The 21,170-nt window shown below is 49.3% G+C and overlaps 1 protein-coding gene across 1 annotated transcript in view; it reads left to right on the top strand.

Annotated features, from left to right (window-relative positions):
* Window positions 1–21,170, top strand: part of LOC145337072 (solute carrier family 12 member 9-like) — a 36,321-nt gene that overhangs the window by 14,141 nt on the left and 1,010 nt on the right. The window contains exons 2-8 of the mRNA XM_080181819.1: window positions 6,508–6,642; window positions 7,638–7,781; window positions 10,060–10,359; window positions 12,610–12,717; window positions 15,167–15,278; window positions 18,254–18,411; window positions 20,944–21,026. Coding sequence (XP_080037945.1) covers window positions 6,508–6,642; window positions 7,638–7,781; window positions 10,060–10,359; window positions 12,610–12,717; window positions 15,167–15,278; window positions 18,254–18,411; window positions 20,944–21,026 — 1,040 coding nt within the window. The remainder of the gene's footprint in view (window positions 1–6,507; window positions 6,643–7,637; window positions 7,782–10,059; window positions 10,360–12,609; window positions 12,718–15,166; window positions 15,279–18,253; window positions 18,412–20,943; window positions 21,027–21,170) is intronic.

The raw sequence follows: 21,170 nt of genomic DNA, 5'->3' as shown, positions 1-21,170 counted from the left end.
GTTCATAGAGTACACAGGGGAGAATTTATTATTGCCACATGTATTGGGGTACAAAGTGGTGTTTCTTGCTATACAGACAAAGCATACCATTCGTAGAGAAGGAGAGAGTGCAGAATGTAGTGTTATAGTCATAGCTAGAGTCCAGAGAAAGATCAACTTAATGTGAGGGAGGTCCATTCAAAAGTCTGACGGCAGCAGGGAAGAAGCTGTTCTTGAGTCGGTTGGTACGTGACCTCAGACTTTTGTATCTTTTTCCCGACAGAAGAAGGTGGAAGAGAGAATGTCCGGGGTGTGTGGGGTCCTTGATTATGCCGGCTGCTTTTCCCGAGGCAGCGGGAAGTGTAGACAGAGTCAGTGGATGGGAGGCTGGTTTGTGTGATGGATTGGGCTACATTCACGACCTTTTGTAGTTCCTTGCAGTCTTGGGCAGAGCAGGAGCCCAGACCGAGCTGTGATACAATCAGAAAGAATGCTTTCTATGGAGCATCTGTAAAAGTTGGTGAGAGTCGTAGCGGACATGCCAAATTTCCTTAGTCTTCTGAGAAAGTAGAGGTGTTGGGGGGCTTTCTTAACTATAGTGTCGGTGTGGGGAGAACCAAGACAGATTTGTTAATCTGGACACCTAAAAACTTGAAGCTCCCAAACCCTTCCTACTTCATCCCTGGTGATGTAGACAGGGGCATGTTCTCTTCTTGCACTTCCTGAAGCTGTTGACGATCTCCTGTGAGGTAGCACTGCTGCCTCTCAGCGCCAGGGACCCAGATTCGAATCCTGGCTTGGGTCACTGTGTGTGGAGTTTGCACATTGTCCCTGTGTCTGCGTGGGTTTCCTCCAGGTGCTCCGGTTTCCTCCCACAGTCTGAAAGACATGCTGGTTAGGGTGCATTGGCTGTGCTAAATTCTCCCTCAGTGTTACCCGAACAGCAGTGTGGCAACTAGGGGAATTTCACAGTAACTTCATTGCAGTGTTAATGTAAGCCTTACTTGTGACTAATAAACAGACTTCGGACAGCTAATCCAGAGGCCAGTGACACCAGCATCCACTGTTTTGAGGCCTCTTAGCTGGCAACCCTATGATTTTATCATCTCTTGGATATACTAAGTGTTAAATCAATGCAAGATACTTCCCTTTCTCAGTCTTGTAACTGCGTACACTGAGAAATATCTATTTTTAGTAAGAGACTAGATACAAGGATGATGGCTAGTTTTTGTACATGTCTGTTTAGACTGTGCTCAGAATTCAGATATGTTGCTTGGGGAAGCAGTAAATTCTTATAACAAAGCTCTTTCAAATTGTGCATTAAGTCACTGCCAGTTGACACCTCCAAGGTGGGGTGAGGTATGGAGCCAGGAATGTATTATTTTCGAATTCCCTCTGCTCTTTAAGGTGCTGGTGTTACTGTGTACAGTTTTGGTCTCCTGACTTGAGAAAGGATATACTGGCACTGGAGGGGGTGCAGAGGAGATTGACTGGGTTAATTCTGGAGGGTTGGCTTATGAGGAGGAACTGAGACTAGAACTAGGGGGGCACAGCCTCAAAATAAGGGGGAGCAGATTTAGGACTGAGTTGAGGAGGAACTTCTTCACCCAAAGGGTTGAGAATCTGCCCTGCCCAGTGAGGCTACCTCATTGAATGTTTTTAAGGCAAGGATAGATAGATCTTTGAACAGTAAAGGGATTAAGGGTTGTGGTGAGCAGGGGGGGTAAGTGGAGCTGAGTCCACGAAAAGATCAGCCATGATCTTATTGAATGGGGGGAGCAGGCTCGAGGGGCCTACTCCTGCTCCTAGTTCTTATGCCATGTTCTTGTCTATTCATTTCCTTTGTGGGACAAGGTGTGACCTGGGCCAGCATTTATTGCCCATCCCTGGCTGAGTGAGGCATTTGAGGGGCAGCTATTTGAGGGACAATTAGGGCCCACAGCCCATGTGGTTGACTCAAAGTCACATGTAGGCCTGGTCAGGTAAAGATGGCAGATTTCCTCCCCGAAAGGGGACATTGATGAACCAGATGGGTTCCAACCACAATCGACTGGTTTCGTGGGTCATCAGTAGTTTCTTAATTCGAGAGAATTTTTATTCAAATATCACTACGTGCCTCAAAAGCGTTCCAAAATGGTCCACTTCGTTCTAGGGCAAGGCCCAGCCCACATCCTGTGAATGAATCATCTTCAGCCAGTTGAAGTAAGATAGTTTATCTGTTTTACTATAAACTTTGATCAAATTACTATCCAAATTCCAGGAAATACAACCCTGGTTTGTTATAACCCTTGTGGTTTAACCCTTTTGTTGTCCAGGGATCACTCTGTGCCACACACCCTCAAGACTGGTGTATCCTTGCCAAGGGTGTGACAGTAAAGTCTCAAACGCCAGGTTAAAGTCCAAGTTTAATTTACATAAGAACATAAATAGGAGCAGGAGTCGGCCATCTCGCCCTTCGAGCCTGCCCTGCCATTCAATAAGATCATGGCTGATCTGTCGTGGCTCAGTTCCACATTCCCGCTTTCTCCCCTTAATTCCCCTGTCTATCAGAAACCTATCTACCCGTGACTTCAATATATTTAGCAAGGTCGCCTCCACCACTTCAGGCAGAGAATTCCAGAGATTCACCACCCTTTGAGTGAAGAAGTTCCTCCTCAACTCTGATCTAAACTACCCCCCTCTTATTTTGAGGCTGTGCCCCCTAGTCCTGCTATCCTTGCTAAACTATCCTTTCTAACTTGGAAGCACGAGCTTTTGGAGCACTGCCCCTTCACCAGGTGAGGAACAGCCAGTGCTCAAAGCTAGTGGCTTTTGCTACCAAATAAACCTGTTGGACTCTAACCTGGTGTTGTGAGACTTCTTACTGTGTTTACCCCAGTCCAACGCTGGCATCTCCCAAGGGTGTAATGCCCAGAGCTGACTGTTCACTGTGATTCCAGGTGTCCTTGAATCTGTTGGTATAGCGTGCTGGACCTAGAAGTTTGAGTGGATTTGATTTATTGTCGCATGTATTGGGATACAGTGAAAAGTATTATTTCTTGCACGCTATACAGACAAAGCATACCATTCATAGAGTACATAGTGGAGAAGGATTTGATTTATTATTGTCATGTACTGGGATACAGCAAAATATTGCTTCTTGAGTGCTATATAGGTAAAGCATACCGTTCATAGAGAAGGAAAGGAGAGGGTGCAGAATGTAGGGTTACAGTCATAGCTAGGGTGCAGAGAAAGATCAACTTAATGCGAGGTAGGTCCATTCAAAAGTCTGACAGCAGCAGGGAAGAAGCTGTTCTTGAGTCGGTTGGTACATGACCTCAGACTTTTGTATCTTTTTCCCGACGGAAGAAGGTGGAAGAGAGAATGTCCGGGGTGTGGGGGGTCCTTGATTATGCCGGCTGCTTTTCCCCGAGGCAGCGGGAAGTGTAGACAGAGTCAATGGATGGGAGGCTGGTTTGTGTGATGGATTGGGCTACATTCATGACCTTTTGTAGTTCCTTGCGGCCTTGGGCAGAGCAGGAGCCCATACCAAGCTGTGATACACCCAGAAAGAATGCTTTCTATGGAGCATCTGTAAAAGTTGGTGAGGGTCGTAGCGGACATGCCAAATTTCCTTGGTTTTCTGAGAAAGTAGAGGCGTTGGTGGGGCTTTCTTAACTATAGTGTCAGCATGGGGGGGACCAGGACAGGTTGGTGATCTGGACACCTAGAAAAAACTTGAAGTTCTCGACCCTTTCTACTTCATCCCCGTTGATGTAGACAGGGACATGTTCTCCTCTTGACTTCCTGAAGTCGATGACAATCTCCTTCGTTGTGTTGACGTTGAAGGAGAAATTATTGTTGCCGCACCAGTTGACCAGGTTCTCTCTCTCATTCCTGTACACTCTCATTGTTTGAGATCCGACCCATTAGTGTGGTCAGCAAACTTGAGGGGAATTTGGCCCCGCAGTCGTGGGTGTTGCCCTGCACAGGGTGAGATTGGGGGCCCCGTTACCACCAGTACTGCCTGTGGGATCGTGCTGTGCACAAATAGATTGCACGGGCTCCTCGCCCGCCAGCATCATTCGAGGAGGGAGGGCGGAATCTGCCCCCTCGTGAAGATGAATGCATTGGAGAAATGGTCCTTGCCCTGAAGTTTATTGCTACCCACATGGGGATGGGGGTGGGGGGGGAGGGAGTCTACAAAAATGGCTGCCTTCTCTACAGCAGCCAGTAGGGTGCGCTATTTAATCTCCAAACATATATATGTTGCCTTTTGTAGAAAATGACAATGCAGTCCAGGCCCTCTGCACCAACCTGAGACCAATCTAAAGCCCATCTAACCTACACGATTCCTTGTGTTTATCCAATGACCATTTAAATACCCTTAATGTTGGCAAGTCCACTACTGTAGCAGACAGGGTATTCCACACTCTTACTACTGAGTAAAGAACTTACCCTTGTCCTCACATCTATCACCCTTCAATTTAAAGCTATGTCCCCTTGTGTTAGCCATCACCATCCAAGGGGGGAAAAAGGCTCTCACTGTCTACCCTATCTAAGATGCCTCTCAAGTCATGTCTTAACCTCCTTTCTAACAGAAACAGCCTCAAAGACCTTCCCACCATACCAGGCAACATCCTGGTAAACCTCCTCTGCACCCTTTCCAATGCCTCCACATCCTTCCTATAACATGGCGACCAGAACTGTACACAATACTCCAAGTGAGGCCGTACCAGAGTTTTGTACAGCTGCAACATGACCTCACGGCTCTGAAACGCAATCCCTCTACCAATAAACGCAAACACGCACACATACCGTACACCACCTTATCAACCTGGGTGCCAACTTTCAGGGATCTATGCACGTGATCCTGCATAGGACTAGATAGTCTGACATGAATGGGACTCCAGTAAATATGGTAGCTATGCACGAGCTAGGCCCTGGATTCTAAATGGGGCCCACTATTCCAGTAAGTGTGGTAGATATGGGCCAACTGGCCCCCTGATTTTTAATGGGGGGGGGGATCCAGTACTCCTGGCTCGACAGGGAGGATGTTCCCGATGGTGGGGGGAGTCCAGAACTAGGGGTCACAGTCTGAAGATTCAGGGTAGACCATTTAGGATGGAGATGAGACATTGCTTCATCCGGTGAGCCTGTGGAATTCATTCCCACAGGAAGTAGTTGGTGCCAAAACATGGAATGTATTCAAGAGGTGACTGGATATAGCACTGGGGCGAATGGGGTCAAAGGTTATGGGGGGGTGGGGGGGGGAGGAGAAACAGGATGAGGCCATTGAGTTGGTCAATCAGCTAAATCATGATGAATGGCAGAGCAGGTTTGAAGGGCCGAATGGCCGCCTATGAAACTACGGTAGTCAATGATCAACTAGTCCCTGATTTTTGATAGGGGCCCAGTACTCGAATAAATACGGTAGATCTGGACCAGCATGCCTGTCATCCATGGGAGGCCCAGTACTACAGTGATTGTGGTAGTTATAGACCAGCTTGTCTCTGGTTTTAATGGGGGCTTTTTTACTGCAGTAAATACAGCAGGTTGGCGTTTACTCATCCAGGGTACAGTACTGGTGGGGACAGGTCTGTCAGTGTATAACACTGGGGTACAGTACTGGTGGGGATGGGTCTGTCACTGTATAACACTGGGGTACAGTACTGGTGGGGACGGGTCTGTCACTGTATAACACTGGGGTACAGTACTGGTGGGGATGGGTCTGTCAGTGTATAACACTGGGGTACAGTACTGGTGGGGACGGGTCTGTCACTGTATAACACTGGGGTACAGTACTGGTGGGGATGGGTCTGTCACTGTGTAACACTGGGGTACAGTACTGGTGGGGGCGGGTCTGTCACTGTATAACACTGGGGTACAGTACTGGTGGGGACGGGTCTGTCACTGTATAACACTGGGGTACAGTACTGGTGGGGACGGGTCTGTCTCTGTATAACACTGGGGTACAGTACTGGTGGGGACGGGTCTGTCTCTGTATAACACTGGGGTACAGTACTGGTGGGGATGGGTCTGTCCCTGTATAACACTGGGGTACAGTACTGGTGGGGATGAGTCTGTCCCTGTGTAACACTGGGGTACAGTACTGGTGGGGACGGGTCTGTCAGTGTATAACACTGGGGTACAGTACTGGTGGGGACAGGTCTGTCGCTGTATAACACTGGGGTACAGTACTGGTGGGGACGGGTCTGTCTCTGTATAACACTGGGGTACAGTACTGGTGGGGATGGGTCTGTCAGTGTATAACACTGGGGTACAGTACTGGTGGGGACGGGTCTGTCACTGTATAACACTGGGGTACAGTACTGGTGGGGACGGGTCTGTCTCTGCATAACACTGGGGTACAGTACTGGTGGGGACGGGTCTGTGTCAGGAGCCTGAGGTGTGTAGCGAGGATGGTTAGATCCACAAATCCAAGCCCGATATTTCAGGGATGGGATATGACATGGACTAGATTTGGGTAACAGTTCCTGCTTCCCCAGGGATGCCAACTAACTGTCGTCTTGTCTCTTTTCTCTCTAGGTTTTGTCATTGGCCAGGCTGGGTTCCTGCAGTCACTCATCATGCTTGTGGTCGCATACATCATTGTCAGTCTAACAGTGTTATCCGTGTGTGCCATCTCCACCAATGGAGCTGTGAAGGGTGGTGGAGCTTACTGTATCCTTTTTAATAGCCCTTGCTTGCATGTTGCCTTCCCCCCCACTGGATTCTGTCACCTTCACCTTCTAGCAATACACTTCCTCCTAAAAGTTCTGTACCCCAAGGATTGACTGAAGTGTGGTGGGGTGGGGGGCCTTCCTTGCTTGAGACGACCTTGTTGCCCAGGGAAGGGGGTGTCTTTCCTTCTGAGCTGGACAACAGATGGGAAAGCATGGTTAGTTCTGCCACCTCAAGGATCAGGGTTCGATCCCCGGCTTGGACTGTCTGTGTGGAGTGTGCATGTTCTCCCCATGTCTGCATGGGTTTCCTGCCACAATCCAACCAAATTAGGTGCTAAATTCCCCCCTCGTTGTTAGCCAAACAGGCATCAGAGTGCGGCAAGATTTTCACAGTAACTTCACTGCGGTGTTAGTGTACGCCTACTTGTGACACTGAACTGGGATTGTTCTCTCTGGAAAGATGGTGACCTGATAGAAATCTATACAACTTTGGAGGTATAGATGGGGTGAACAGTTAAAAGCTTTTTCCCCAGGGCAAAAATGACAGAGGTGCAAGTTCAAGCTAAGTGGGGGGGACGTTTGGGGGAAGTTTCTTTACACGGGGTGGTGGGGATCTGGAATGCATTGCCAAGTGAGGGGGGACAGTTGAGGCAGATACATTAGCCACATTTTAAGACTTATTTTAATTGACACACGAACGGACGGGGAATAGAGGGATATAGGCAGTTGATGGGACAACGTGGGCTCGGAGAGCCTTCCCTGTTAATAAATAAACAAGCACCTTTTCTTGCAACACCCACACGAGAAAATGCTAAAACAGAAACCTGGGTTAATTTTGACCTTGTGAGGATTCGGATAGTTTTGCGATTTGACGATCTTGAACCTTGACTAGGCCCCTGGATTTGTTGGCCTATTTTCCTCTCTCGCTCGCGTTCTCTCTCTCTCTCTCTCTCTCTCTCTCCCTTTTTTCTTTCCTTTACAGCTGACTCCCAGTTATGATTAGTCGCACGTTGGGCCCTGAGTTTGGAGGGAGCATTGGCCTCATGTTCTTCCTTGCCAACGTCTGTTCCTGCGCGGTTTACATTCTGGGCCTAGTGGAAGCCATTCTCGACATGTTTGGAGAGCTCCCGAGTGCAGGTGAATCTACCTTCCCCCCCCCCCCCCCCTCCTCCTCCTCCCGTCCCCCCTCACTGCAGAGTGGGCACCCATCAAGTCTCGGTTATATCTAAAGGGTGGGGTTGGTTTGGGTTTTGTATATCACCTCTTCTCACAAAACCTGTGTAATCTCGGGCTGTTGAGTTTGTACTTTTTGACCCTTGGACTAATGGGGTGACAGAGTGGGGTTCGCAGTGCTGTCCCTCAACACCAGGGACCCCGGTTCGATTCCCGGCTTGGGGTCACTGTCTGTGCGGAGTCTGCACATTCTCCCCGTGTCTGCGTGGGTTTCCTCCCACAGTCCGAAAGACGTGCTGGTTAGGGTGCGTTTGACCGTGCTAAATTCTCAGTGTGACCTGAACGGATGCCAGAGTGTGGCGACTAGGGGATTTTCACAGTAACTTCATTGCAGCGTTGGACCATAGGAGCAGAATTAGGCCACTCGGCCCATCGAGTCTCTGCTCCGCCGTTCAATCATCGCTGATATTTTTCTCATCCCCCCCCCCCCCCCCCCCCCCACCAATTCTCCTGTTTTTTCCCCTGATCCTCTTATTAAATGTAATGCGCTAACTCGTTGTGTTAACCTAAGCCTACTTGTGACGTCAACTTTAACTCGCCTGCTGGAGGAGGGCTGGGAGATCTGATATCCCAGTCCACAGATGCCCCCTGTGGATTGTCAAAATTTGCCTTAAAAAAAAAGTGGGGGCTTATCTATTTTCCCGAACGAGAAAAGCAACTGTAGGGTCTCGTGGTGGTGGGAGGAAAGGGTGACGGTGCAGAGGGACCTCGGGGTCCTTGTGCATGAGTCGCAAAAACCCAGCTTGCAGGTGCAGCAGGTGGTCAGGAAGGCGAATGGGATGCTGGCCTTCATAGCGAGGGGGATTGAATATAAAAGTAGGGAGGTCTTGCTGCAGCTGTATAGGGCATTGGTGAGGCCGCAGCTGGAGTACTGTGTGCAGTTTTGGGCGCCGCACTTACGCAAGGATATTTTGGCCTTGGAGGGAGTGCAGAGGAGGTTTACTCGGCTGATACCGGAGTTGAGGGGGTTGAGCTATGAGGAGAGGCTGAATAAACTGGGCTTGTACTCGTTAGAGTTTAGAAGAATGAGGGGAGATCTCATTGAGACGTATAAGATGATGAATGGGATGGATAGGATAGAGGTGGAGAGACTCTTCCCGCTCAGAAAGGACAGTAGGACTAGGGGGCACAGCCTCAAGATAAAGGGGGGGGTGGTTTAGAACGGAGTTGAGGAGGAACTTCTTCACTCAAAGGGTGGTGAATCTCTGGAATTCTCTGCCCGTTGAAGTGGTGGAGGCTGCCTCGCTAAATATATTTAAGACGCGGGTTGATGGGTTTTTGATAAGAGAAGGGATTAAGGGTTATGGGGAGAGGGCGGGAATGTGGAACTGAGCCACGACAGATCAGCCATGATCTTATTGAATGGCGGGGCAGGCTCGAAGGGCTAGATGGCCGACTCCTGCTCCTATTTCTTATGTTACCAAAGATTGAATTGGGTAGGGGGGGGATTACTGAAGATTTAATAGGGAATTTGTTTAAAAATTGGGAGCCTCTAGTTGTTCCTGACTGGAACTGGGGAAGAAATCCATCTGGAGATTGATGGGACTTTCTCCCAAAGGGGTGTGATGGGTCTTAATCTGAGCTTCTGTGGTAGAGGTTTCCTGGTTAGTGTAGAGGTGAGTATCCTTGCCTGTCAGGCAGGGGACTGGGGTTCAGTTCCCTGGCGGGGGAGTTGCCGAGTTCCATGGCACAGTGGGTTAGCGCTGCTGCCTCAGGGACCCGGGTTCGATTCCCGTCTTGGGGGGTCACCGTCTGTGTGGAGTCTGCACGTTCTCCCCGTGTCTGCGTGGGTTTCCTCCCACAGCCCGAAAGACGCGCAGGTTCGGTGGATTGGGCCGTGCCAAATTGCCCCTCAGTGTCGGGGGAACTAGCTAGAGTAAGTGGTAGGGTTATGGGGATAGGATCTGGGTAGGATTGTGATCAGTGCTGTCCTGATGGGCTGAATGGCCTCCTCCTACACTGTTGGGGAAGAATCTGGAACAGATTGAGGAATGGTCGGGCTGTGGAGAGGGTGGGGGCTGACTAAATTGCCAAGAGTCAGCACAGATGGGGTGGGCTGAATGGCCTCAGGAAAAATGGAGTGTGTTGGCCATATTCCTGATAGAATGCTGGGAGAAAGGGGCTGAATGGCCTTCTCCTGTTCCTCAGTAACAGCTTACTGTTTTTTTTACCCAACCTTCAGCAGATACTGAGCCCAAGGGACTCCACGTCCTTCCCCAGAGTTACCTGTACGATGTTCTGTACGCCTCCAGCATCCTCCTCCTCTGCCTCCTCATCTGCCTGGTTGGTGCCCAGATCTATGCCAAGACCAGTTTTCTGATTTTCCTGGTGGTGCACCTCGTTCTCGTCACCATCCTTGTCAGCTTCTTCGCCGTGAAGCCCAGGACCATCCCAATCGTCAGGCAGGTGGGCAACGAGAGCCTGGCCATCGATACCAACTACACCGGCTTCAGCACTGCCACGTTCCAGAAAAATCTCATGGGTGAGCTCCTTTCCCCTCCCTACCTTTCATCTCCAGGGTGGGGGCAGCACAGGGGGTTAGCGCTGCTGCCTCACGGCGCCAGGGACCCAACTTCGATTCCCGGCTCGGGTCACTGTCTCTGTGGAGTCTGCACATTCTCCCCGTATCTGCGTGGGTTTCCTTCAGTTGTTTTGGTTTGCTCTGCAATCTGAAAGATGTGTAGGTTAGGTGGATTGGCCATGCTAAATTGTCCCTTAGTGTCCAAAGATGTGCAGGTTAGGTGGATTGGCCATGCTAAATTGCCCCTTAGTGTCCAAAGATGTGCAGGTTAGGTGGATTGGCCATGCTAAATTGTCCCTTAGTGTCCAAAGATGTGTAGGTTAGGTGGATTGGCCGTGCTAAATTGCCCCTTAGTGTCCAAAGATGTGCAGGTTAGGTGGATTGGCCATGCTAAATTGCCCCTTAGTGCCCAAAGATGTGCAGGTTAGGTGGATTGGCCATGCTAAATTGTCCCTTAGTATTGAGGGAATTAGGGTAAATATGTGGGGTCATGGGGATAGGGCCTGGGTGGGATTGTTACTGGTGCAGAGGTGATGGGCCAAATGGCCTTCTGATTTGTAGGCATGCGGTTGACTCTTAACTGTCCTCCGAAATGGCTGAGCGAGGCACTCGGAGTAATTAGGGATGGTTAACAGATACCGGACTCGCTCGCATCTCAATGTTAAACAAAATACACTCTGTGGTAACGGGTTCCCCACTCTCTGGCTAAGAGGTTTCTCCTGAATTCCTGATTTTTGGATTTATTAGTGACGAACTTGTATTTGTTGGCTAATTTTGGACTCCCTTCATTGCGTGCAATCTTCCCTCCATCCCAACCTGTCGAACTCTAGTTCCCAAAGTTCCCCCTTGGGTCAGCCTTGTCTTCGCTCATGGCCTACTCCAGTCCTGTCGCATGAGGGAAATCTCTCAGATTCCACGTTGACAAGGTTTTGGTTTCTGAGCCCTGAACTTGGTCATAGAGGTTTCCAGCATGGAAACAGGCCCTTCGGCCCAACTTATCCATGCTACCCCTTTGTAAACCAGTAAGCTAATCCCAATTGCCCACATTTGGCCCATATCCCTACTATACCCATCTTGCCCATAATAACTATCTAAATGCTTATTAAAATATAACATTGTACCCACCTCTGGCAGCTTGTTCCACACTCACCACCCTCTGTGAAAAATTGCCCCTCTGGACCCTTTTGTATCTCTCCCCTCTCACCTTAAACCTATACCCTCTAGTTTTAGACTCCCCTACCTTTGGGAAAAGATATTGACTATCTAGCTGATCTGTGCCCCTCATTATTTTATAGACCTCTATAAGATCACCCCTCAGCCTCCCACACTCCAGAGAAAAAAGTCCCAGTCTATCCAGCCTCTCCTTATAACTCAATCCATCAAGTCCTGATAGCATCCTAGTAAATCTTTTCTGCACTCTTTCTAGTTTAATAATATCCTTTCTATAATAGGGTGACCAGAACTGTACACAGTATTCCAAGTGTGGCCTTACCAATGTCTTGTACAACTTCAACAAGACATTCCATCACTTCTTATCACTTCACAATATTGTTCAACATGGTGGAATCTCCCCTTTTTGACATGTCTGGGACTGATATATCTGAACTCCTTTGCACACTACCCCCTGCACCCCCCCCACCTCTTTTTTTGGCCAAACTTGTCACTGTTAACCCCAAAATAGATCATTGGTCAGGACTGGTATTGTGGCTCAAGTCTAAGAAGTTTTGGTCTCCAAACTGGCCAAGGACATATGAGGGCACCCTACTCTCATACTTTAATGTCTGGTTTAGTGTCTGATTACATTATTTTGGAAATTTGTGTGTGTGTTCTGAACTCCTGAGGCCTAGTTACGGAGCAGCCTAGGAGTACATTACTGTCTGAGGCCTAGTTACAGAGCAGCCTAGGAGTACATTACTATCTGAGGCCTAGTTACAGAGCAGCCTGGGGGTAGATTACGATGAGGCCTAGTTATGGAGCACCCTGGGTAGATTAGCTTCTGAGGCCTAGCTACAGAGCAGCCTGGCCTAGAATAGTTTGAGGCCTAGTTCTGGAGCAGCCTGGGAGTGGATTAGTCCGAGGCCTACTGGGATGAGGCTAGAATTTTTCACACAGTATTTTTGGAAGTGGGGAGATCTGAAGTGGGATGTGGATGAGGGCAGCAATGTATGAATCTTTATTGAGTAATGTTTGTTCTCCACTTTTTTCTTCTAGATGATTATTCTGTGGATTACACCACCAACTACATGATGACGTTTGCGACAGTGTTTGCTGTCATGTTTAATGGCTGCACTGGCATCATGGCAGGCTCCAATATGTCTGGTAAAGATCTCCGTCTCTTTCCCAATCCCAGAGATTGTCGTCTGTGTGTGAGGAGTGTTGAGAATAACTGGACTTCTAATCCAGAGGCCTAGACTCCAACATGGAAGCTTCTGGAGTTCAATGTTTGGCCATGAGTAATGTAAAAACCCTGTCTGGCTCACTGATGCCCCCTTTAGGGGAGGAAATCTGCCGTCCTTACCCCGGTCTGGCCTACATGTGACTCCAGAGCCACAGCCAATGTGGTTGACTCTCAACTTACCTCAGCAATGGTCTAGCACGTCACTGATACTAAACTGCTGTTGGGTGTGTCTGTGCCACGTGGATGAAGGTGCTGGGTAGATCAGTGCCCCCCCCCCCCCGCCCCGCCACCTCGAGGCCAGTTGGGGGCGAACACTGGTCTTTGGGTTTGCTGCTGCGATCTGAGGCGAAGGACATCAAATGTGGATCGAACTGGGCCACGTCCCTGAACTCATTCCAGCTGGCACCTCGACACTGGGTTAGCGCTGCTGTTTCACAGCTCCAGGGTCCGATTCCCGACTCGGGTCACTGGAGTTTGCACATTCTCCTCATGTCTGCGTGGGTTTCCTCTGGGTGCTCTGGTTTCCTCCCACAGTCCAAAGGTGTGTGGGTTAGGTTGATTGGCCGTGCTAAGAAATTGCCCCTTACTGTCCAGGGATGTGGAGGTTAGAGGGATTAGTGGGGTATAATAGGTAGGGATATGGGGGGGTAGGGCCTGGGTGGGATTGTGGTCAGTGCAGACTCGATGGGCCGAAGGGTGTCTTTCTACACTAGATATAGGGTTCTATAGTTAACACATTGCAGGCCTCTGACCTACATTGGCTCCCAGTCCCCTTCCACCTCAAATTCACACTCATCCTGATTTCTTCTGTAGCCTCGAACCACTTCCTCCAGCCCCCCTGAACCCCTCCATCCCAAACTTCCTCCAGTCCCTCCTGACCCCTGTGACCACCTCAAGCCCAGAAGACTGGCAGAATTGGGCCATTCGGCCCATCGAGCCTGTTCCGCCATTCAATCATGGCTGATATTTGACTCCTCCCCATTCTCCTGCCTTTTCCCCCTGATCTCCTTATTAATCAGGAACTGATCTATCTCTCTCTGTCTCAATGACCCGGCCTCCACAGCCTTCTGTGGCCAAGGTTTCCACAGATTCCCCACTGAAGAAATTCCTCCTCATCTCTGTTGTGAAGGATCGTCCCTTTACCCTGAGGTTGTGCCCCTCTGGTTCTAATTTTTCTCAGGAGTGGAAACATCCTCTCCACGTCCACTCCTACCCAGGGCCTCGTAGCAGCCTGTAAGTTTCAATAAGATCCCCCCTCATCTTTCTAAACTCCGAGTACAGACCCAGAGTTCTTGTACGACACTCCCCTCCAAACCTCGGCCTCCTCCAGCAGCCCCCCCACCCCTCCACACCTGCTTTCTCTTGTACATTTTTAATGTCTCCACGTTTGTGGGCCTAGTCTCCCAAAAAGCCTGGGCCCGAAGCTCTGAGATTCCACCCCAAACACCAACTTGTCTTGTGGTTGGGGTGTGGAATGGACTACCTGCTGTGATAGTGGAGTCGGGGACACTTAGGAACTTCTCGAGCGGTTATTGGATAGGCACATGGAGAACTCCAGAATGATGGGGATTGGGAAAGCTCAATCTTGGGTTTGGACATCGCTCGGCACAACATTGAGGGCCGAAGGGCCTGTCCTGTGCTGTACTCTTCTATGATCTATTTTTCAGTGGTGTTAAGACAGCATTGGAAGTATAAGAAATACCATTCTTCTCTTAAAATAAGAGTCTGTTATTCAACTGACCTTTACAATGGCAGCCTCATGGCATGGGGGGCATTTGGAATGGTGGTTACTTTCCAAAATTGAAATGGGGGCACCTTGTTAAAACAAGACAGGGAGGGGGTGGTGGAGAGGAGAGGGTTGTGCCCTCTGGTTCGATGGGCCAAATGGCATCACGGATGGAAGATGGCACAGTGGTTAGCACTGCTGTCTCTCAGCGCCGGGGACCCGGGTTCAATTCCTGACTTGGGTCTCTATCTGTGCACATTCTCCCCATGTCTGAGTGGGTTTCCTCTGGGTGCTCCGGTTTCCTCCCTCAGTCCAAAAGGTGTGTGGGTTAGGTACTAAATTCTCCCTCAGTGTTACTCAAACAGGCGTCGGAGTGTGGCGACGAGGGGAGTTTCACAGTAACTTCATTGCAGTGTTAATGTAAGCTAACTTGTAACAACTTTAAATAAAAATATTACTACTTCTCTCTCCCTTTTTTAAACAGGATACAAGAAGTACATCTTTGCATGGTCAAGTCAGTTCTCGACCTCCCCTTTGTAACAGGATAAAGACTCTGATGTCTGGGAGGTCTCCCCTGTGGCCTTGTGTAAGATGCTAACTATGCTCCTGACACTTCCTCTCTCCATGTTTTCTCTCTCTCGCAGGGGACTTGAAGAATCCCAGCTATTCCATTCCGAAAGGTACCGTCATTGCCGTCATCTACACCTTCCTGGTCTACCTGCTACTCTTCTTCCTGGTCAGCTTCACCTGTGACAGGTGAGTTCCTGAACTCCTGCCTCCGTGAGGGGTGGTTTTGTGGGGGGGGGGGGGGGGGGGGGGGGGGGGGGGAGAGGGGTGGATTATCCCATGCTTCCTGGTGAAAGGGACCCTCCCTGCTATTCTCCTTCCCAATCCTGTGTTCCCCAACATCACTCAATCTGGAATTGAGAATCTCCTGATGTCCCACTGTTGGGAAAACCCATCTCCCTCCTTGAGGGAAGGAAATCTATTAACCTTACACAGTCTGGCCTACATGGGATACCACAGCCAATGTGGCTGAGTCTCCACTGCCCTGGGGCATCTAGAATCATAGCATCCCTACAAGGCAGGAAAAGGCCATTTGGCCCATCGAGTCTGCACTGACCACAATCCCACAGATCCTATCCCCTTGCATTTGACGCTAGCTAGTCCCTAAGGGGCAATTTAGCATGGCCAATCCCAGTTGAGAGTCAACCACATTGGCTGTGGGAGTCTCATGTAGGCCAGACTGGGTAGGATTTCCTTCCCTAAATAGAACCAGATGGGTTTTTCCAACAATGGGTCATCTTTTGGACTGTGGAAGAAAACCAGAACTCCTGGAGGAAACCCACACAGACGTGGGGAGAATATACAGATTCCACCCAGACTGGGAATCGAACCTGGGTCCCTGGCACTGAGGTAGCAGTGTTAACCACTGTATGGATGGGCAATAAATACTGGCCAACAGCAATGCCAATGTCCCCCAAATGAATGAAATATTTAGCTACAATACTAACTGAGCTCCCATTGCACATTTCAGAGTCTGCTCATACATCACACTCCATAATCCTGCATACCTCAAGCTTGTTAAACCATTCAGTCTACAGTGCAGAAGGAGGCCATTCAGCCCATCAAGTCTGCACTGGTTCACCGAAAGACCATCTTATTCAGGCTCCCTGCTAATCTCCCTAACTTCACAATAAGGCCTCCATGTATTGGGGTAGTATGCAGAACATGTCAAGAGCAAACAGGTGGGTCTGCCAGTGGGTCAGCACTGCTGGCTGACAGCGCCAGGGACCTGGGTTCGATTCCTGGCCTTGGGTCACTGACTATGCAGAGTCTGTACATTGTCCCCATGTCTGCATGGGTTTCCTCCCACAGCCCAAAGACGTGCTGGTTAGGGTGCGTTGGCCGTGCTAAATTCTCCCTCAGTGTTACCTGAACAGGTGCCGGAGTGTGGCAACTTGGGGGTTTGCACAGTAACTTCATTGCAGTGTTAATGTAAGCTGACGTATGACTAATGAATGAATAAATTTTTTTTGGCTCTGGCTTCCTTCCACAGTCCAAAGATTGGCCATGCTCAATTGTCCTTTTAGTATGTGGGCAGGGGGGGTAAATGTGGGGGTTATGGGGATAGGGCCTGGATGGAATTGTCATGCTGTGGAACCAATGGGCCAAATGGCCTCCTTCCCCACTGTAGGGATTCTATGATCTCCTAAGCTGTTGCTGTGGTTATATATGGTAGCCATGATGTGGACATGCCAGCTGGGTTGGACACAGTAAGAAGTCTCAATACCCAAGTTCAAGTCCAACAGGTTTATTTGTTAGCACAAACTTTTGGAACGCTGCCCCCCTCCTGATCAGGTGAGTAGTATTATACTCCGCCTAAGCACTTCCTAGTGTCAGTATCAGGACTTTGGGGTTCATCAGCCTTTGGACTGCTTCACTAAGGAGTCCCTGTCCCAGAAAGCTGGTTTGGCCTGTGTGCCAATCCTGTAAACAGCTCAGAGTATAGGTGATGGAATCAGTCAGGCCAGTTTCCCCTCCCACTTTTCCCACTGCAATATCTGTCTCCCTGTGGAGCACACAGTACAGAGAGAGAATGTGAACTGGTGCTATGACAATCTGTCCCTCAGTGTCAACTTCAGGAAGCGTAAAGGAGAACATGCCCCTGTCTACGTCAACAGGGATGAAGGTTTTTAGGTGTCCGGATCACCAACCTGTCCTGGTTCCCCCCCCTCATGCTGACACTATAGCTCAGAGCCCACCAGTGCCTCTACTTTCTCAGAAGACTAAGGAAATTTGGCACGTCCACTACGACTCTCTCCAACTTTTACAGATGCACCATAGAAAGCATTCTTTCTGGTTGTATCACAGCTTGGTATGGGCTCCTGCTCTGCCCAAGACCGCAAGGAACTACAAAAGGTCGTGAATGTAGCCCAATCCATCACACAAACCAGCCTCCCATCCACTGACTCTGTCTACACTTCCCACTGCCTCGGGAAAAGCAGCCAGCATAATTAAAGATCCCACACACCCTGGACAGTCTGTCTTCCACTGGGGAGAAATAGTCTGAAAACAAACATGTACCAACCAACTCAAACAGCTCCCCTTTGATTGGATTTATTATTGTCACATGTATTGGGATACAGGGAAAAGTATTGTTTCTTACGTGCTGAACAGACAAAGCATACCGTTCATAAAGTATATAGGGGAGAAGGATTTGATTTATTATTGTCATGTATTGGGATACAGTGAAAAGTATTGTTTCTTGTGTGCTATACAGTCAAAGCATACTGTTCATAGAAGTGCAGAATGTAGTTAATCACAGCTCGGGGGTAAACTTTTGAATGGACCTACCTCGCATTAAGTTGATCTTTCTCTACACCCTAGCTATGACTGTAACACTACATTCTGCACACTCATTTCCTTCTCTATGAATGGTATGCTTTGTGTGTATTGTTGATTTGCGTGCTATAATTTTCACTATCGCAATCCACGTGGCAATAATAAATTGAATCAATTTCTTCGCCCTTGTGTACTCTATGAATGGTATGCTTTGTCTGTATAGTGCACAAGAAACAATACTTTTCACTGTATCCCAATACATGTGACAATTTAAATTAGTACTCGTGTTGAATTTGGTAACCTGTGTGAAATGTGTTGCTCTGTTTACCTCCCCACATCAAGCACCTTTTAATGTCTCCTCCTGTGTCTGCCTCTCTGTTGTTTAGGGCACTGTTAAAAGGGGATTATGTCTTCTTCCGGCAAATCAACATCTGGCCCCCGTTTGTGGTTATTGGTGTTTACGCAGCCTCTCTCTCTGCGGCCATGAGCACTCTGATCGGTGCCTCCCGCATCCTGCACGCCCTAGCCAGGGACGATCTATTTGGTAAGTTCACCCCCTCACCCCCCCGAGTGTTTTTATTGACGAGAAAAATTCCATCTTTATCAGTGCATGAACAGAACCAGTCATCATTCAAACCAGATCCAAGCTCAGGAACGGGCCCTTCAATCCTGTACTGATTATTAAAAAAATAATGAGGGTATTATAGAAGCTCTGTCCTTGGTCCGTATCCCCTCTCCCTATTCCCTCCTGCTCCTATTTCTTATGTCCTTATGTATGAGGGGCACGGACAGAGTGGATAGTCAGGAGCTTTTCCCCAGGGGTGAAAGAGTCAATGAGTCGGGGTGGGGGGGGGGGTGCAGGGGGGGGCACAGGTTTAAGGGGCAAGGTTTAAAGGAGATGTACGAGACAAGTTTGTTTTACACAGAGAGGGTGGTGGGTGCCTCACTGCCGGGGGAGGTGGATACAATAGTGAGTCTTAAGGGGCATCTTGACAAAGACATGAATAGGATGGGGAATAGAGGGATACGGTCCCTCTAGGGTGGCGGGGGGGGTAGTTTAGTTGGTCAGTGGAGGGGCGGAAGGGTCTCTCCCTGTGCTGTCACGTTCTTTGTTCATCCAGATGTCTCTCAGATGTCGCTATTGTACCTGCTTCCTCCACCTGACCGTGTTCCAGGCACCTACTCTGTCTCTCCATGAGAAGCCTTCCCCAGACATTTCCCTTGAAGTCCCCCCCCCACCCCCTTCAATGTCTGTGTGGGGGTTTCCTCCCACAGTCTGAAAGACCGACTAGTTAGGAGCTAAAATCTCCCTCCAGTGTTACCCAAACAGGAACCGGAGTGAGGCAACTGGGAGATTTTCACCCAACTTCATTGCCGTGTTAATGTAAGCCTATTTGTGACACTAATTTGATAAACTGTGCCCTGCTTGTAATTGACCCTTCCTCCTGGGGGGGGTAGTCTCTGACTATCCATCCTGTCTACACCCTACAATTTTACATAGAAACTCAGGAGGCCTTTCAAGCCTGCTCCTCTATTCAGTTTGATCATTGGCTGATCATCCAGTTCAATATCCTGATCTCCCACCGCCCCCAACCCCTGTCGTCCCTTCATCCTTTTAGCCCTGAGAGCAATTATCTCATTCCTTCCGAAAATCGCGTAATGTTTTTGGCCTCGGCTACTTTCTGTAGGAGTGAATTTCACCACCCTCTGGGTGAAGCAATCTCTCCTCACCTCCGTCCTAAAAGGTTTACCCCTTACCCTCAAACTCTGAGCCCCCCCCCGGTTCTGGACTCCACCCCCCCCCCCCCCCAAAACACCATTGGGAACATTCTTTCTGAATCTACCCCTGTCTAACCCTGTTAGAATTTTATAAGTTTCTATCAGATCCCCTCTCACTCGTCTAAACTCCAGTGAATACAATCCTAACCGACTCAGTCTCTCCTCGTATGACAGACCTGCCGTCCCAGGAATCAGCCTGGTAAACCTTCACTGCGCTCCCTCTATAGCAAGGAACACCCTTCCTCAGTTGAGGACGAGCTGTAGACCTCCATCAGGTCTCCCCTCAGCCTCTCTCTTTCGACCGAAAGCGATCCTAGTTTATCCGACCTCTCCTCCATAGCCAATACCTGGATAGAGGTGTATAAGATGTTGAGGTATAGATAGCCTCAGAATCCACCCTATTTCCCAGGGCTGAAATGGTCGCTACGAGAGGACACAGGTTTAGGGTGCTGGGGGGTAGGTACAGAGGAGATGTCAGGGGTAGGTTTTTCACTCGAGGGTGGTGAGTGAGTGGAATCGAAGGTGGTGGTGGAGGTGAACTCGTTGGGGTCTTTGAAGAGACTTCTGGATGAGTACATGGGATTTAATGGGATTGAGGGTTATAGATAGGCCTGGGAGGTAGGGATAGGATCGGTGTAACTTGTGGGCTGAAGGGCCTGTGTTCTATGTTCCATACCCTTGACCAGGCCACATCCTGCTGCAACTTCTTCACACGCTCTCTCTCCAAAGCCTCCACGCCCTTTGGGTAGTAGGGTGAGGGGCAGAGTGCAGGAAGGTGTGACTAGAAAGGGCACCTGGGCTGGCATAGACAAGATGGGCTGAATGGGCACTGCCTTCTGTGCTGTAGTTTTTTTCTAATGGGGGGGTGGAAGGGAAACCTATCTGGGAGATGGCACAGGGTTGGAATTTTGTGGGCACGAGGGGCAAGTTTCTTTACCTCCCCCAAACTAAATTCAGTGTGTACAATGTAACAGGCCATTCAGCCCATCTTCTCTCTGGTGGCTTCCCTCCATGTGAGCCTTGCGTCTAATCCCTCTGGTGAGTTTTTTAGGGAGGTATTGGTGGAACATTTTGGGTTGTGTTTAGGGAGGTGGAATAGGGAAGAGTTTGTGTCCTGGTGGTTTGAGACTTGACCACCAGTGGTGGTACTGGAGGAGCCCGGGGTTCTGGAGGTGTTGAGTGAAGGTTGGAGGGGTGAATCCTAGTCTGGTGGTCAACACAAGCTGGGGAGGGGCTTAAGAAGGGGGCAACGGTGATAACCCCTTTATTTTATAAGCTATTGCCTTGTCTTACACAGGAATAATACTGACTCCTGCCAAGAGAACCTCCAAAACAGGAAACCCCTGGGTTGCTGTCCTCTACACGTGGTTACTGGTGCAGGTAAGACTTTCTGATCTATATGGGGGTCGGAGGGCGGCCATTCAGCCCCCTTATCTGGGCCTATCCCACTTGACCGTGACGCTGGACTGTCTCAGTGGGGAAATGTATGGAGTTTTTTTCTAAAAGGGAGTTTAAGATGGAAGC

Source organism: Carcharhinus amblyrhynchos, unplaced genomic scaffold, assembly GCF_965287045.1.
Source record: "Carcharhinus amblyrhynchos unplaced genomic scaffold, sCarAmb.v2.hapA scaffold_43, whole genome shotgun sequence".
Taxonomy (NCBI): Eukaryota; Metazoa; Chordata; class Chondrichthyes; order Carcharhiniformes; family Carcharhinidae; genus Carcharhinus; species Carcharhinus amblyrhynchos.
This window is presented reverse-complemented; position numbering and strand designations above follow the sequence as displayed.